At 32.0% G+C, this 14817-nt stretch overlaps 1 protein-coding gene across 2 annotated transcripts in view; it reads right to left on the reverse strand.

Moving 5' to 3' along the window:
• Positions 1–6249: 6249 nt before the first annotated feature.
• LOC143199482 (uncharacterized) overlaps positions 6250–14817 on the reverse strand; it is a 270931-nt gene continuing 262363 nt past the window's right edge. For both annotated transcript variants that reach the window (XM_076409316.1, XM_076409315.1), the window contains exon 23: positions 6250–8141. In XM_076409316.1, coding sequence (XP_076265431.1) covers positions 8014–8141 — 128 coding nt within the window. In that variant the 3' untranslated portion in view covers positions 6250–8013. The remainder of the gene's footprint in view (positions 8142–14817) is intronic.

The following is a 14817-nucleotide window of genomic DNA, read 5'->3' on the forward strand; positions in this document are numbered from 1 at the left end:
TCTCCAACAATATCAGCTCCAATTTGACATCACATGTTTTTATACGGGATGTTCCCTAAAATAACTAACGTCATTATAAAGTAAGAAAGGTGATCTGTCTTGGGTACAATGAGGAACCGGCAAAGTTTATTCAACATTTATATTATTGCAACATATAGGTGTGTTCAACATAGAAAGATTACATTATATTTTGAAAGAAAGTCTGATCTGACGATATTACATTTTAACATGAATGGTTATATTGAATCGGGAATTTATAGGAACATTTCGATAGAAACCCGAATAAGAATATTAAACATTAATATGTTGGTAGTGAAATTGTATGGAGTTTATTTAAGGAAACATTTGGATTAATTGAACTAAACACTTAATCATAATATTTGGAAGAATTTTGCAGACGTTTGACAAACGGACGACTTCCGCTGGGTCATTTGGTTACCTGTTGGAACTTGTCAAACAGCATTCTATCTCTTTTAAAATACAATAAAATGAGAAGGAAAATATTGTCTGACTTTGAAACGAATTTACAACTTTCGACAGCCACATATTGATGACGTGCGTCACTACTGTTTCGAACAGACTATAATTTAGATATATAACGAATTCCTCATAGACTTCTGTTGCAAAATCGAGCTCTTGGGCGGAAAATGCTTCGAAAAATAAGTATATCAAGATTATAGAAAGCTATCGGAAAATTAGGAGACTAACATTTACAAGGTCAGAACAGTTAAGGCCCACCAACTTCAATCGCCGTTTGTTGAGTTTAGTCGAGTGTGTTGATTACTTGAGAAGTATACACTCTCTTCGAGTAGCAGCTATTATAATGAGTTATGATACTGTGCAGCGGCTTCGGCATTTTAAACTAAAGTTATAATAAGCGGCGATTTGTAATTTATAAAAACAAAGCGTTAAAACAACGCTTGCCGGTTTATAACCCGTAATCATAATGTTTGGAAGAATTTTACAGACGTTTGACAAACGGACGACTTCCGCTGGGTCATTTGGTTACATGTTGGAACTTGTCAAACAGCATTCTATCTCTTTTAAAATACAATAAAATGAGAAGGAAAATATTGTCTGACTTCAATCGCCGTTTGTTGAGTTTAGTCGAGTGTGTTGATTACTTGAGAAGTATACACTCTCTCCGAGTAGCAGCTATTATAATGAGTTATGATACTGTAGTTTGGGTATTATGAAAAATAAAACGGCTATCTCTTCTAAGGTTCATATATTTTCTCAACAATAAATCGATCTGTTTTTCTTCCTTTTTAATTAGCTAATAATTTACAAATTTCGAGTGTTTTTTAAAATTATATACATATTCTTTTATAAACACGTGATTTGTTTGAGATATTTTCATCTTCCCATTACTCAGGTTGAGCCTATTATATAATTTTGTGTTTAAAATCTGTTTTTTAAAATTGAGATACTCTATTTCACGTTAAAATTGGGTCGTCCAAAATATCTCCAACAATATCAGCTCCAATTTGACATCACATATTTTTATACGGGATGTTCCCTAAAATAACTAACGTCATTATAAAGTAAGAAAGGTGATCTGTCTTGGATACAATGAGGAACCGGCAAAGTTTATTCAACATTTATATTATTGCAACATATAGGTGTGTTCAACATAGAAAGATTACATTATATTTTGAAAGAAAATCTGACGATATTACATTTTAACATGAATGGTTATATTGAATCGGGAATTTATAGGAACATTTCGATAGAAACTCGAATAAGAATATTAAACATTAATATGTTGGTAGTGAAATTGTATGGAGTTTATTTAAGGAGTCATTTGGATTAATTGAACTAAACACTTAATCATAATATTTGGAAGAATTTTGCAGACGTTTGACAAAGGGACGACTTCCGCTGGGTCATTTGGTTACATGTTGGAACTTGTCAAACAGCATTCTATCTCTTTTAAAATACAATAAAATGAGAAGGAAAATATTGTCTGACTTTGAAACGAATTTACAACTTTCGACAGCCACATATTGATGACGTGCGTCACTACTGTTTCGAACAGACTATAGCTTAGATATATAACGAATTCCTCATAGACTTCTGTTGCAAAATCGAGCTCTTGGGCGGAAAATGCTTCGAAAAATAAGTATATCAAGATTATAGAAAGCTATCGGAAAATTAGGAGACTAACATTTACAAGGTCAGAACAGTTAAGGCCCACCAACTTCAATCGCCATTTGTTGAGTTTAGTCGAGTGTGTTGATTACTTGAGAAGTATACACTCTCTTCGAGTAGCAGCTATTATAATGAGTTATGATACTGTGCAGCGGCTTCGGCATTTTAAACTAAAGTTATAATAAGCGGCGATTTGTAATTTATAAAAACAAAGCGTTAAAACAACGCTTGCCGGTTTATAACCCGTAATCATAATGTTTGGAAGAATTTTACAGACGTTTGACAAACGGACGACTTCTGCTGGGTCATTTGGTTACATGTTGGAACTTGTCAAACAGCATTCTATCTCTTTTAAAATACAATAAAATGAGAAGGAAAATATTGTCTGACTTTGAAACGAATTTACAACTTTCGACAGCCACATATTGATGACGTGCGTCACTACTGTTTCGAACAGACTATAGCTTAGATATATAACGAATTCCTCATAGACTTCTGTTGCAAAATCGAGCTCTTGGGCGGAAAATGCTTCGAAAAATAAGTATATCAAGATTATAGAAAGCTATCGGAAAATTAGGAGACTAACATTTACAAGGTCAGAACAGTTAAGGCCCACCAACTTCAATCGCCATTTGTTGAGTTTAGTCGAGTGTGTTGATTACTTGAGAAGTATACACTCTCTTCGAGTAGCAGCTATTATAATGAGTTATGATACTGTGCAGCGGCTTCGGCATTTTAAACTAAAGTTATAATAAGCGGCGATTTGTAATTTATAAAAACAAAGCGTTAAAACAACGCTTGCCGGTTTATAACCCGTAATCATAATGTTTGGAAGAATTTTACAGACGTTTGACAAACGGACGACTTCTGCTGGGTCATTTGGTTACATGTTGGAACTTGTCAAACAGCATTCTATCTCTTTTAAAATACAATAAAATGAGAAGGAAAATATTGTCTGACTTTGAAACGAATTTACAACTTTCGACAGCCACATATTGATGACGTGCGTCACTACTGTTTCGAACAGACTATAGTTTAGATATATAACGAATTCCTCATAGACTTCTGTTGCAAAATCGATCTTTTGGGTGGAAAATGCTTCGAAAAATAAGTAGATCAAGATCATAGAAAGTGATCGGAAAATTAGGAGACTACATTTCCAAGGTCAGAACAGTTAAGGCCCATCAACTTCAATCGCCGTTTGTTGAGTTTAGTCGAGTGTGTTGATTACTTGAGAAGTGTACACTCTCTCCGAGTAGCAGCCATTATAATGAGTTATGATACTGTAGTTTGGGTATTATAAAAAATAAAACGGTTATCTCTTCTAAGGTTCATATATTTTCTCAACAATAAATCGATCTGTTTTTCTTCCTTTTTAACTAGCTAATAATTTACAAATTTCGAGTGTTTTTTAAATTATATACATATTCTTTTATATACACGTGATTTGTTTGAGATATTTTCATCTTCCCATTACTCAGGTTGAGCCTATTATATAATTTTGTGTTTAAAATCTGTTTTTTAAAATTGAGATACTCTATTTCACGTTAAAATTGGGTCGTCCAAAATATCTCCAACAATATCAGCTCCAATTTGACATCACATATTTTTATACGGGATGTTCCCTAAAATAACTAACGTCATTATAAAGTAAGAAAGGTGATCTGTCTTGGGTACAATGAGGAACCGGCAAAGTTTATTCAACATTTATATTATTGCAACATATAGGTGTGTTCAACATAGAAAGATTACATTATATTTTGAAAGAAAGTCTGACGATATTACATTTTAACATGAATGGTTATATTGAATCGGGAATTTATAGGAACATTTCGATAGAAACTCGAATAAGAATATTAAATATTAATATGTTGGTAGTGAAATTTTATGGAGTTTATTTAAGGAGTCATTTGGATTAATTGAACTAAACACTTAATCATAATATTTGGAAGAATTTTGCAGACGTTTGACAAAGGGACGACTTCCGCTGGGTCATTTGGTTACATGTTGGAACTTGTCAAACAGCATTCTATCTCTTTTAAAATACAATAAAATGAGAAGGAAAATATTGTCTGACTTTGAAACGAATTTACAACTTTCGACAGCCACATATTGATGACGTGCGTCACTACTGTTTCGAACAGATTATAGCTTAGATATATAACGAATTCCTCATAGACTTCTGTTGCAAAATCGAGCTCTTGGGCGGAAAATGCTTCGAAAAATAAGTATATCAAGATTATAGAAAGCTATCGGAAAATTAGGAGACTAACATTTACAAGGTCAGAACAGTTAAGGCCCACCAACTTCAATCGCCATTTATTGAGTTTAGTCGAGTGTGTTGATTACTTGAGAAGTATACACTCTCTTCGAGTAGCAGCTATTATAATGAGTTATGATACTGTGCAGCGGCTTCGGCATTTTAAACTAAAGTTATAATAAGCGGCGATTTGTAATTTATAAAAACAAAGCGTTAAAACAACGCTTGCCGGTTTATAACCCGTAATCATAATGTTTGGAAGAATTTTACAGACGTTTGACAAACGGACGACTTCCGCTGGGTCATTTGGTTACATGTTGGAACTTGTCAAACAGCATTCTATCTCTTTTAAAATACAATAAAATGAGAAGGAAAATATTGTCTGACTTCAATCGCCGTTTGTTGAGTTTAGTCGAGTGTGTTGATTACTTGAGAAGTATACACTCTCTCCGAGTAGCAGCTATTATAATGAGTTATGATACTGTAGTTTGGGTATTATGAAAAATAAAACGGCTATCTCTTCTAAGGTTCATATATTTTCTCAACAATAAATCGATCTGTTTTTCTTCCTTTTTAATTAGCTAATAATTTACAAATTTCGAGTGTTTTTTTAAAATTATATACATATTCTTTTATATACACGTGATTTGTTTGAGATATTTTCATCTTCCCATTACTCAGGTTGAGCCTATTATATAATTTTGTGTTTAAAATCTGTTTTTTAAAATTGAGATACTCTATTTCACGTTAAAATTGGGTCGTCCAAAATATCTCCAACAATATCAGCTCCAATTTGACATCACATGTTTTTATACGGGATGTTCCCTAAAATAACTAACGTCATTATAAAGTAAGAAAGGTGATCTGTCTTGGGTACAATGAGGAACCGGCAAAGTTTATTCAACATTTATATTATTGCAATATATAGGTGTGTTCAGCATAGAAATATTACATTATATTTTGAAAGAAAGTCTGACGATATTACGTTTTAACATGAATGGTTAGATTGAATCGGGAATTTATAGGAAGATTTCGATGGAAAGTGGAATAAGAACATTAAACATTAATATGTTGCTAGTGAAATTGTATGGAGTTTACTTAAAGAATCATTTGGATTAATTTAACTAAACACTTAGGGGGTTTGTTATATGTACGTTTCCTTTTTGTGTTAAATATATATTTGGGAAAACTTTTTTGTGCATTTTATAAGTCCTATAAAGAACTCCAAGAATACTTTTAAAACTAATAATTTTATAAAATTTTGTTCCAATATTATGATAATTATAATTTAAATATTAATTAACCTTTGGTAAAGTTTTTTCAACTTTCGTATTATTGAAACATATACTTTTATCCAACATAGAAATATTACACTATTTTATAAAGAAATTTTATAAAGAAGATGGCGATATTACATTTTAACATGGGTGGTTAGATTGAATCGGGGATTTATAGTAACATTTCGATGGAAACTGTAATAAGTACGTTAAACATCAATATGTTGATTGTGAAATTACATGGAGCTTTTTTTGAAGAAATGTTTGGATTAATTTAACGAAACACTTAAGGGTTTTATAATATGTACGTTTCCATATTTGTGTTAAATATATATTTGGGAAAACGGTTTTGTGCATTTTAATGTGAAGTCCTATAAAGAACTCAAAAAATATATTAAAAACTAATAATTTAATAGAATTTTGCTAAAATATTATGATAATTATAAATTATATATTACCAACCCTTTGGCAAAGTTGATTCAAGATACATATTCTTTTATCTAACATAGAATTATTTTATAATATATAAAATACACTATTTTATAAACAGAGGCTGGCGATATTACATTTTAACATGGATGGTTAGATTGAATGGGGGATTTATATTAACATTTCGATGGAAACTGGAATAAGTACAATAAACATCAATATGTTGGTTGTGAAATTACATGGAGCTTATTTAAAGACACATTTGTATTAATTTAACGAAACACATGTTTAATTACAGAAGTAATATCAGATCACTTGTTGGAATTTAAATTTGACCAAGTCGTAGTTAAGCTATCTCTATATGTTTATCGTTATATCAAACTAAGATCAAGCAACCTACCAAGTTAATATGAGCGTGGTGGAAATAAACTCGAATATCTAAAAGTCAAAATTGCACATAACAAAGGTTATAGCGTGCACATTTTTAAATATGATTTTGCGGCTGCTTAAAAGGTACTGTTAAACTATATAAAATGTAAAAAGTTATAATAATTTACCAATTAGCTAAAAGTCATCTTACAACTTATATTCTTCAAAAATAAATAAAATTTAAAATAAAATCAAAATTAAACCATATCTGTCATTTTCAGTTATGAAAATTAGGCTTCTCTTAAAACACCAAATACAGTGTTATAGCTTCTCTTAAATAAAAATTAGCTGATCCCAAATATTTAACACAAAACTCCTTCCTTCCAAGAAACAGACGTTATATAAAATATTATTTGTGCATTTTCGTTGCATAATCAATAAGATGATCCGCACTACCACTTAAAATCAGACCGTAAACCCTTATATCCATTAAATCTTAATCTACTAGTGTATCTCAATAAACTTTAAAATATCAACAAGAGGGTAAAATTGGACTCTAAAATCTACGGATAGACGGAAATAAGCATCCTATAGAATTGACTCACATTTTAGAAAATTTTAAATGAATTTGGTACGTACAGGTACCGCCCGAAATGAACTAAATGCAACGGTAATGGTTGGATTTAGCTGATCAGGGTGATACGGTGAAGTTTGAAGGCTAGGACAACATTGGAAATTGACGAAAAATAACGTAATGCACCTCACGGTTTAATCGTTTTTTTGGACCCATCATAGCCACACACTTCAAATAATAAAAACAAGAAAGTTGTCTAGTAGCTCTCGTTTCCTTATTCTGGTTATTAATATTGGGGACAGGTTAAAACCACAGATATCTTCAGAGGATTGACGAACAATAACAATGAGCATACAATTCCAAAAGACAGAAAACAATTGAATTGTTGTTTTCATCAGATAATCCTTGTTCATTTTATTGAGACCTTAGTAGCTTCAGTTTTTACCTGTCCGTTTCACAAAAATTTAAAATATAAATGACATGTCTAATCTCGAAACCGTTAGTAGTACAATTACTTTTGCTAATACCTAGTTTATATTTCTATATTCAATTAGTTAATAGTGTTAAAACTCTTTTTGTTTAATAAATATTATTTCTTTATCATTAATAATGCATAAGATTTTTTTCTCTGTCGTCTATTATTCCTATCTTCGATTCTATAGTTTTGTTTTCTTTTTAAATATGTGGCAGTATATATCATAGAATCATTCTTTTGTAGCACCTTATCCATATCCCTACACATTCCTAAGATATCAATGCTTTTATTTTATTAGTTAGGTTATTTCTTATCACTCTACATCTAAGGCCTTTTAAGATAGGTACCAGTTCGCTGATGAATTAAATCTACGGTTAAAATCTACGGTTTGACTCCCAAAAAACGTGTTAAACAAATGACGAGACTTCGTCGACAACATTCGGAACCCCTCGACTCTGCGATGCGACTGCCGACGGGCTCAGGTGGGATCCAGGGACTCTTCTTTGTCCCGAATCGCTTTTAACAGGTGACTTCTCAATTCCGACTCGGAACTTCGCCAGAGCTTCACCAAATCATCTTTGGACAGACGGTCAAGCGGAGACTTGCCTGCAATAGTAAATGAGGGGTTAATCGGTCACCTTTATTTCAAACGGTTAGTAGTAATATTTTAGTCTAGAAATTTTGATTTTATAGAGAGTCCATTTTTGTTTAAAAACATGTCCTTAAAACAGTTTTTTAAAATTTAAATTATTTTCGGAATACAGCTGTTTTAGTGACGCTGAATTTAAAAACGAAACTTTAAACGTGTTTCCTCTATAACCATAACAAATATTGGATTTATACTATTTTAAAAAAATTCGAAAATGTCACATAAATGGAAACAAAATTTATTTTTACCAACAACCGTAATTTGGCGAGAAAAATATTGACTTTTATAACACGTCAAGTAAAAAGTCCCCGGCCTACCATAATAAAACACATTTTTTTGGCAAATTTTTTTTTATTCAACATAATTCCCTTCAAGGGTGATATACAGATTATAGCAGCCCTCCAACTTTTCGATACCATTTCATTCGACGAAAATTTCTTCCCAGCGAACATTCTTTTGAGATCTGAGAACCGGAAATAATCGCTTGGGGGCAGATCTGGAGAATACGTTGGATGAGGAAGCAACTCGAAGCCCAATTCCTGTATTTTTGCTATCGTTTTCACTGACTTGTGACACGGTGTATTGCCTTGGTGAAGCAGCACTTCCTTTTTCTTCAAATGCGGACGTTTTTTCAGCGATTTCGTCCTTCAAATGGTCCAATAACGCTATGTAATATTCACTTTTGATGGTTCTTCTTTCTTCAAGGTAGTCAATGAAAATTATTCCATGCGCATCCCAAAATACAGACGCCATAAACTTGCCAGCCGACTGTTGCCTTTTCCCACGCTTTGGAGCGGGTTCATCGTGTACGGTTCACTCGGATGACTGTCGATTGGACTTCGGAGTCTAATGACGGAGTCATGTGTCATCCATTGTCACATATCCATGCAAAAACTCTGGTTTATTACACTTGACCATGTTCAAACACTGCTCCGAATCATCAACTCGTCCTCGTTGTTTTTGGTCAAAAATTAGCTCGCGCGGCAACCACTTTGCACAGAGCTTTCTCATACCCAAATATTCGTGACTGATATGACGTACACATTCAGTTGATATCTTTAGAGTGTACTATTTCATTCAATTTCAATTTATGGTCATTTAAAATCATTTTGTGGATTTTTTAAATGTTTTTGTCGGTAACAACCTCTTTTGGGCGTCCACTCCGTTCACCGTCTTCGGTGCTCATTTCACCACATCTAGACTTAGTATACCAATTCTTGATGGTTGATTTTCCTGAGGGCGTGTCCGGAAACTCAGCATGAAGCCAAGTTTCTTCTGCAACTGTATTTTTTCTCCTCAAAAAGCAATATTTTATCAACACGCGAAATTCCTTTTTATCCATTTTTTTTCACAAAAACAAAAAGTTGCTTCACTCAAAATGTTATAATTCACAAACTAATGATCCGATAGCTGTCAAATTTATATACAGCGTCTTTTGAGGGTGAGGGCTAACTAAAAATCATATGGATTTAATTCTAGTAGCGCCATCTATGTGTCAGGCCGGGGACTTTAGTGGGTTTTCAAATTAATAGGAAGGTTGCAATCGCGTCAACGAGACCGCCAGCTTCATCATCCTGTAACATTTTGGATTTTTAATTATTAATTTTTTTTACTAATTATACTAATCAATTTGATTTCCTTTAGGGATAGTAAATGATGTTATTTTTGTTTAGTGTATATATTTTTTTTAGTTCACTATTAAATATCTAGTAAAAAATGGATAGTGGATAATCTCATCCAATGGATAAACATAATACTTAAAATTAATGCCACTAGATTAGCATACTCTCTTAAAGTTATGATATAACATTCCTTTTAATAGGAGTAGCGGGATTTATTGTGACAATTTTTATATCAGTCATCTATATGCATTTTATTTTCACATATGGGGGCGTAATTAATGGGTTTAAAATATTGTTTTAGATGCTGCGTCACTAAAACATCTACATCTACGAAAATAATTTAAATTTTGAAGAACAAATCACAAGAGACATATTTTTATAACGGGTTAAACTTCGAAAATTTGAAAAATAGATTTTTCTAATTTCTAGACTAGAATGATTCTAGTAAAAAAATAAGCCTGATAAGAGTAGCAATTTTTAAATTAAATTAGTAAACGTTTCCTGTTGAAAATTAAAATGAAACAATATTTTTTTGTACTAATGGAGTTTCTTGTAAACGATTTTTTTTAAATAATCATAACTAGTTCCCATGTTATTTATCATGCTGATCCCATTAATAAATGAAAAAAAAACACAAGGTCACAATAATAAAATATCACCCACCATTTTCTCACATAATTTAAAATTTTAATATAAAAATTTACTTTACAATATTTATCGTTAAGTAATGGAAGTATGTATACTTCATTGCCTGCTGCTCAATTAATAGATATAAGGAATTTTATAGAAAATTGCAAAAATGCAGCTCGAGATTGGATATTGTGTGGAAAATTAAAAATTAACTCCATACTGTTTACCCAACAAGAGGTTTTTACACATCTTGCATGTTTTTACCTTATGTAGAAATGATAGGAAGATATACAATCAACATTAGTTCTAAAAACAAGGACCAGTAAGAGAAACTTTCACCTCATCCACCACCAGACTTCGACTGTTACTACACAAGAAATTGGGTCTAATGAACTATATTTTAAACTAATATTTCTCTAAAGATGGCGATTGTCTTTAATCGTATGCTTATTTGTTTTGATAGTTTCGAAAATGTCCTTATTTACCAGAAGGTAAATCGACCAATGGGATTTTGGAGGCTAGAATATCATTTAAGCAAATTTTTGGGTCATACGAAAGAACCTATCTATTACATTATAATAGTTAATATGATACTCAACAAAGTCAAGGATATTGATTGTCTGGTGAGCCATAAAATCCAGTCATTACGAAACCATCTTGACTTTATTCTCGAATACTCTACCAGTGTGTGTAAAGACCAAGAGAAATTGACAACTAACAATTAAAAACAGCAAAATGTAACATATCGGGGAAAAATCCATGAAAGAAGTTTTACGGAGAAAAAAAAAAGGAATAAAAAAACATTCGCCGGCTTGGTAGCGCAGTGGTAAAAGCGACAGGACGGTCCACCTACTGTTGCGATAGTCGCGGGCTCGAATTCTGCTGGGGCATCTTCGTAAATTTATGTTTGTGATTGTTTAATATTTGTGATTGTCCTTGGCAAGAATGCAAAATCCGAAACGGAAAATGATCCCAGTCGCGCCAGTAACCAGGCTGGGTAAGACCGGATGTCCTCTGCGATTGGTTTGGTCACTCGCCAGTCGGTAGGCTTGATGCCGAGGATCCAGGTTAAACTGTAGGTCCAGTCCAGATAAAGCCTTAGTTGGCAAAAGGAGACTTTAAAACATATATATATATATATATATATATATATATATATATATATATATATATATATATATAAATTAACTTTTCCATATATTTAAGATATATTAATAATTCCGTATTCTGAGAGAATTTTGGGTGATAAAAATAATTGACACCAAATAGGGATTCAGCACCCAAAAATACATAGGATTTAAGTAAATTGGTTTATAAAGTTTTTGGAAAACATTTTTTGTTTGTGTATACTTACTAGGTTATTCAATCAGTTTCAATCATCTGTTCGTTAACAACTGAACTAAGATTTCGACAATATTTTGATATTTTAACCTTTTATATTAAGTTGACTTGTTGGTATGATTTCGAAAAAAGTAACTCACTTCAATATTTATAAGAAAAAGGCTTAAAGACCTAATGTGTCAGTAGAATACTGATACCATCTCTTGACAAATGTTTTAATTTGCCTCCAATTACCAGCAGAACAACAGAACTTCTTGCTATTAATGAGCGACACAACAACGGCAGAATAATTCTAGAAAAGATCTGAATTGTGCTAATCGATATCCTTTCTGTGGCTTCCCTCCCACACAGGGATCTGGGACAACGAAAAGGAGGACTTTCTTGTCAGATAGCGACTTAGCTCCAATAGATTCTCTTACACGTCTATATAGCTAACGTTAAAAAAAATCATCAGCTAATTTGAGTTCCGCTTGCCGAAAACAAATGATAGTAATTTAAAACCTATATAATTCACGCATTCCCCGTCAAAAACTAACTGCTAGTACCCTTGTATTACATTCTAATATTAAATTTAATTTACTATTGCAAATCATATAACCAAAATAATTTAAAAGACCCTAAAGTTCTTATGGGGCTCATGAGTTAAACCCATATTAATTTATAAGACAAAATATTCAAATGAGATTTTTTAACAACATTTGTATTTTCTTAAGAAACATTCGTGCATCGTCTACCACCATTATTTTGAATTTTCGAGATGAGAAATCGTACTCAAAATTATTAAAGCCTTTTCTTGGAGACACACAGTGTATTTTATTCATCAAATATTTCTAGAGTGACACAATAATAACTTCAGATTAATATTGTAACCTTTTAGGCCGATAGAATGCAATATTTCATGAAGAGAAGACCGAGTTTACAGAACATAAAAATAATTTTCATCCAGATTATTCGCCAGATATAGCGCTCTCTGTTTTTTCCCCTTCTTACATCTCAAATAATTCTCTCAAAGGAAATTATTTTCATGATACGTACCAGCTTAATCTGCCAATAGACTATAAAATACACTATAATGAAGTCATATTGAATTTGAGAGAAATGACACTCAAAGATTATTTTGTTTTATCGTTCCCTTATTTACTTCCGTCTCGTTAACTTATTGAATACCCTAGTGTAGTGTACACATGATCTACAGAAAGATACTTTATTAGACACTAATTATAGTCAAATATGTTTAGTTTAATAAACAAATTAATTAATTTAATATAATACAGTCTTACATTAATTCTTATATGTTAATTGATATCAACTAACTGAAGCTAAATATATTGAAATATCTATTAGGTTTTGTCATGCACTGAATTGATCTATAGCAATTTATTGGTATTAAAGCAAACTAATATCGGGTGTTCCAAATAATTGTTCCACTAGTTATTTAGTTACCAAATTAATTATTCGCTTTTAGACTGTATAACTTAATACTATTTGACTTAATTTTTTGGACTGGCCAACCAACAATTTATTGAACCCACTTTGAAAAAGGAGGAGGTTCTATGTTCGACTGTATATATATATATATATATATATATATATATATATATATATATATATATATATATATATATATATATATATATATATCGATTCCTCCATCATATATGGACCGATTTTCAAAATTATTTTTATTCGAAAAAGTGCACTTTCAAGGTGGTCCCATTGAAACCAGGTCAGGATCTGTTGGGGCGAACGGGCGGGGGATCAAGGGAAACCATTTCAAAGGCACGCACAATGTTTTCAAATAACTTTTATCTAAAATAATCAGATATTTTTGTATAATGTTAATGCTGAGCTGATGAGACAGAAAAGTCATAGAGTGCAAAATCCATTGTTTGCTTTTTAGGCACTAATCATATCATATAACAAGCCGTTGAAATATCGTAGGCAACTGCTTCTACGGGGAAACGATTGGAGCGTTCAGCTCACACGAAGATTTGTTGTTCCAGTCTGGTTAGAACATTTCTCAAATCTCTTAGGCTACGTGCGTGCGAACCCCGTCGCCGCGTTTCTTATTTTTAATTATTGTTTCCTTATTCCTATTTTTCCCATACGGGCTGCATATTTGCTTGGCGAACCCATCGTAATACTTAATAAAATAACTGCTTAATTTATTGATTAAATATATAACAATTAGAGAAAAATAAAATATTTTTAAATTTTATTTTATTATTTATTTTAAATTATTTTAAAAAATTGGATTGAATTAAAAAAATAAAAAAGGAACTCAGTAATAGTTAAAACACAAAAGTTGAAGAGTTGATAGTTAAAATAATATTGTAAATACGTAAATAGGTTTACGTAGGTATTAAGCTAAATTGTGTGTATATAGTAGAATATAATACGTGTAGTAGATAGCTTAAATAAGTTTTTTGTTTATATTTAGTTATTACAACGATTATTATGTAAACTACAGTATAGAATCGTAAAAAGAATTCCATCTTGTAGGACCAGATATACCGGAAAGTCATTAACGGTTCAAGAAAATGAAAATATTTATTTATTCATACTATTGGATATTTCATTCTATACATTTTGCCCATCTTTTAAGCAATTTTTGAATGCCATTCCAGAAAAATTGTATTTCCTTTGAGTAAACCCAGTCCTTGATTGAAAACCATTTTCTAATTTCTTCGAAATTGGCGAAAGGTTGCTCTGCAAACGCGCCCCCCCATTGACGTGAAGAGTTCATAGTCGAGCGGAGCAAAGTCTGGAGAGTGTGAAGGGTACGATAATATATCCCATCCTAGTGCTTTCAAAGCCTCCTTAACCGGTTTTGGTTTATGACATGGCGCATTATTGAGATGTATAATCCCTTCAAAGTAGTCTTCGAGCCCATACTAGAAGTTTATCGATCAATGAATGGTTTAAATTGACCATTGGTTGTCGGTAGCGATCACTATAAACCGTTTCAACAGTTCGTAATACACGTCTTGCGCCGAAAACGATTTGACCTTGGAGTCGATCGGCCGGTTTCGCCAGGTGA

The sequence above is a fragment of the Rhynchophorus ferrugineus genome, unplaced genomic scaffold (genome assembly GCF_030347505.1).
Source record: "Rhynchophorus ferrugineus isolate W39M unplaced genomic scaffold, kcgeb_rfMv2 rfM7, whole genome shotgun sequence".
Classification (NCBI taxonomy): Eukaryota; Metazoa; Arthropoda; class Insecta; order Coleoptera; family Curculionidae; genus Rhynchophorus; species Rhynchophorus ferrugineus.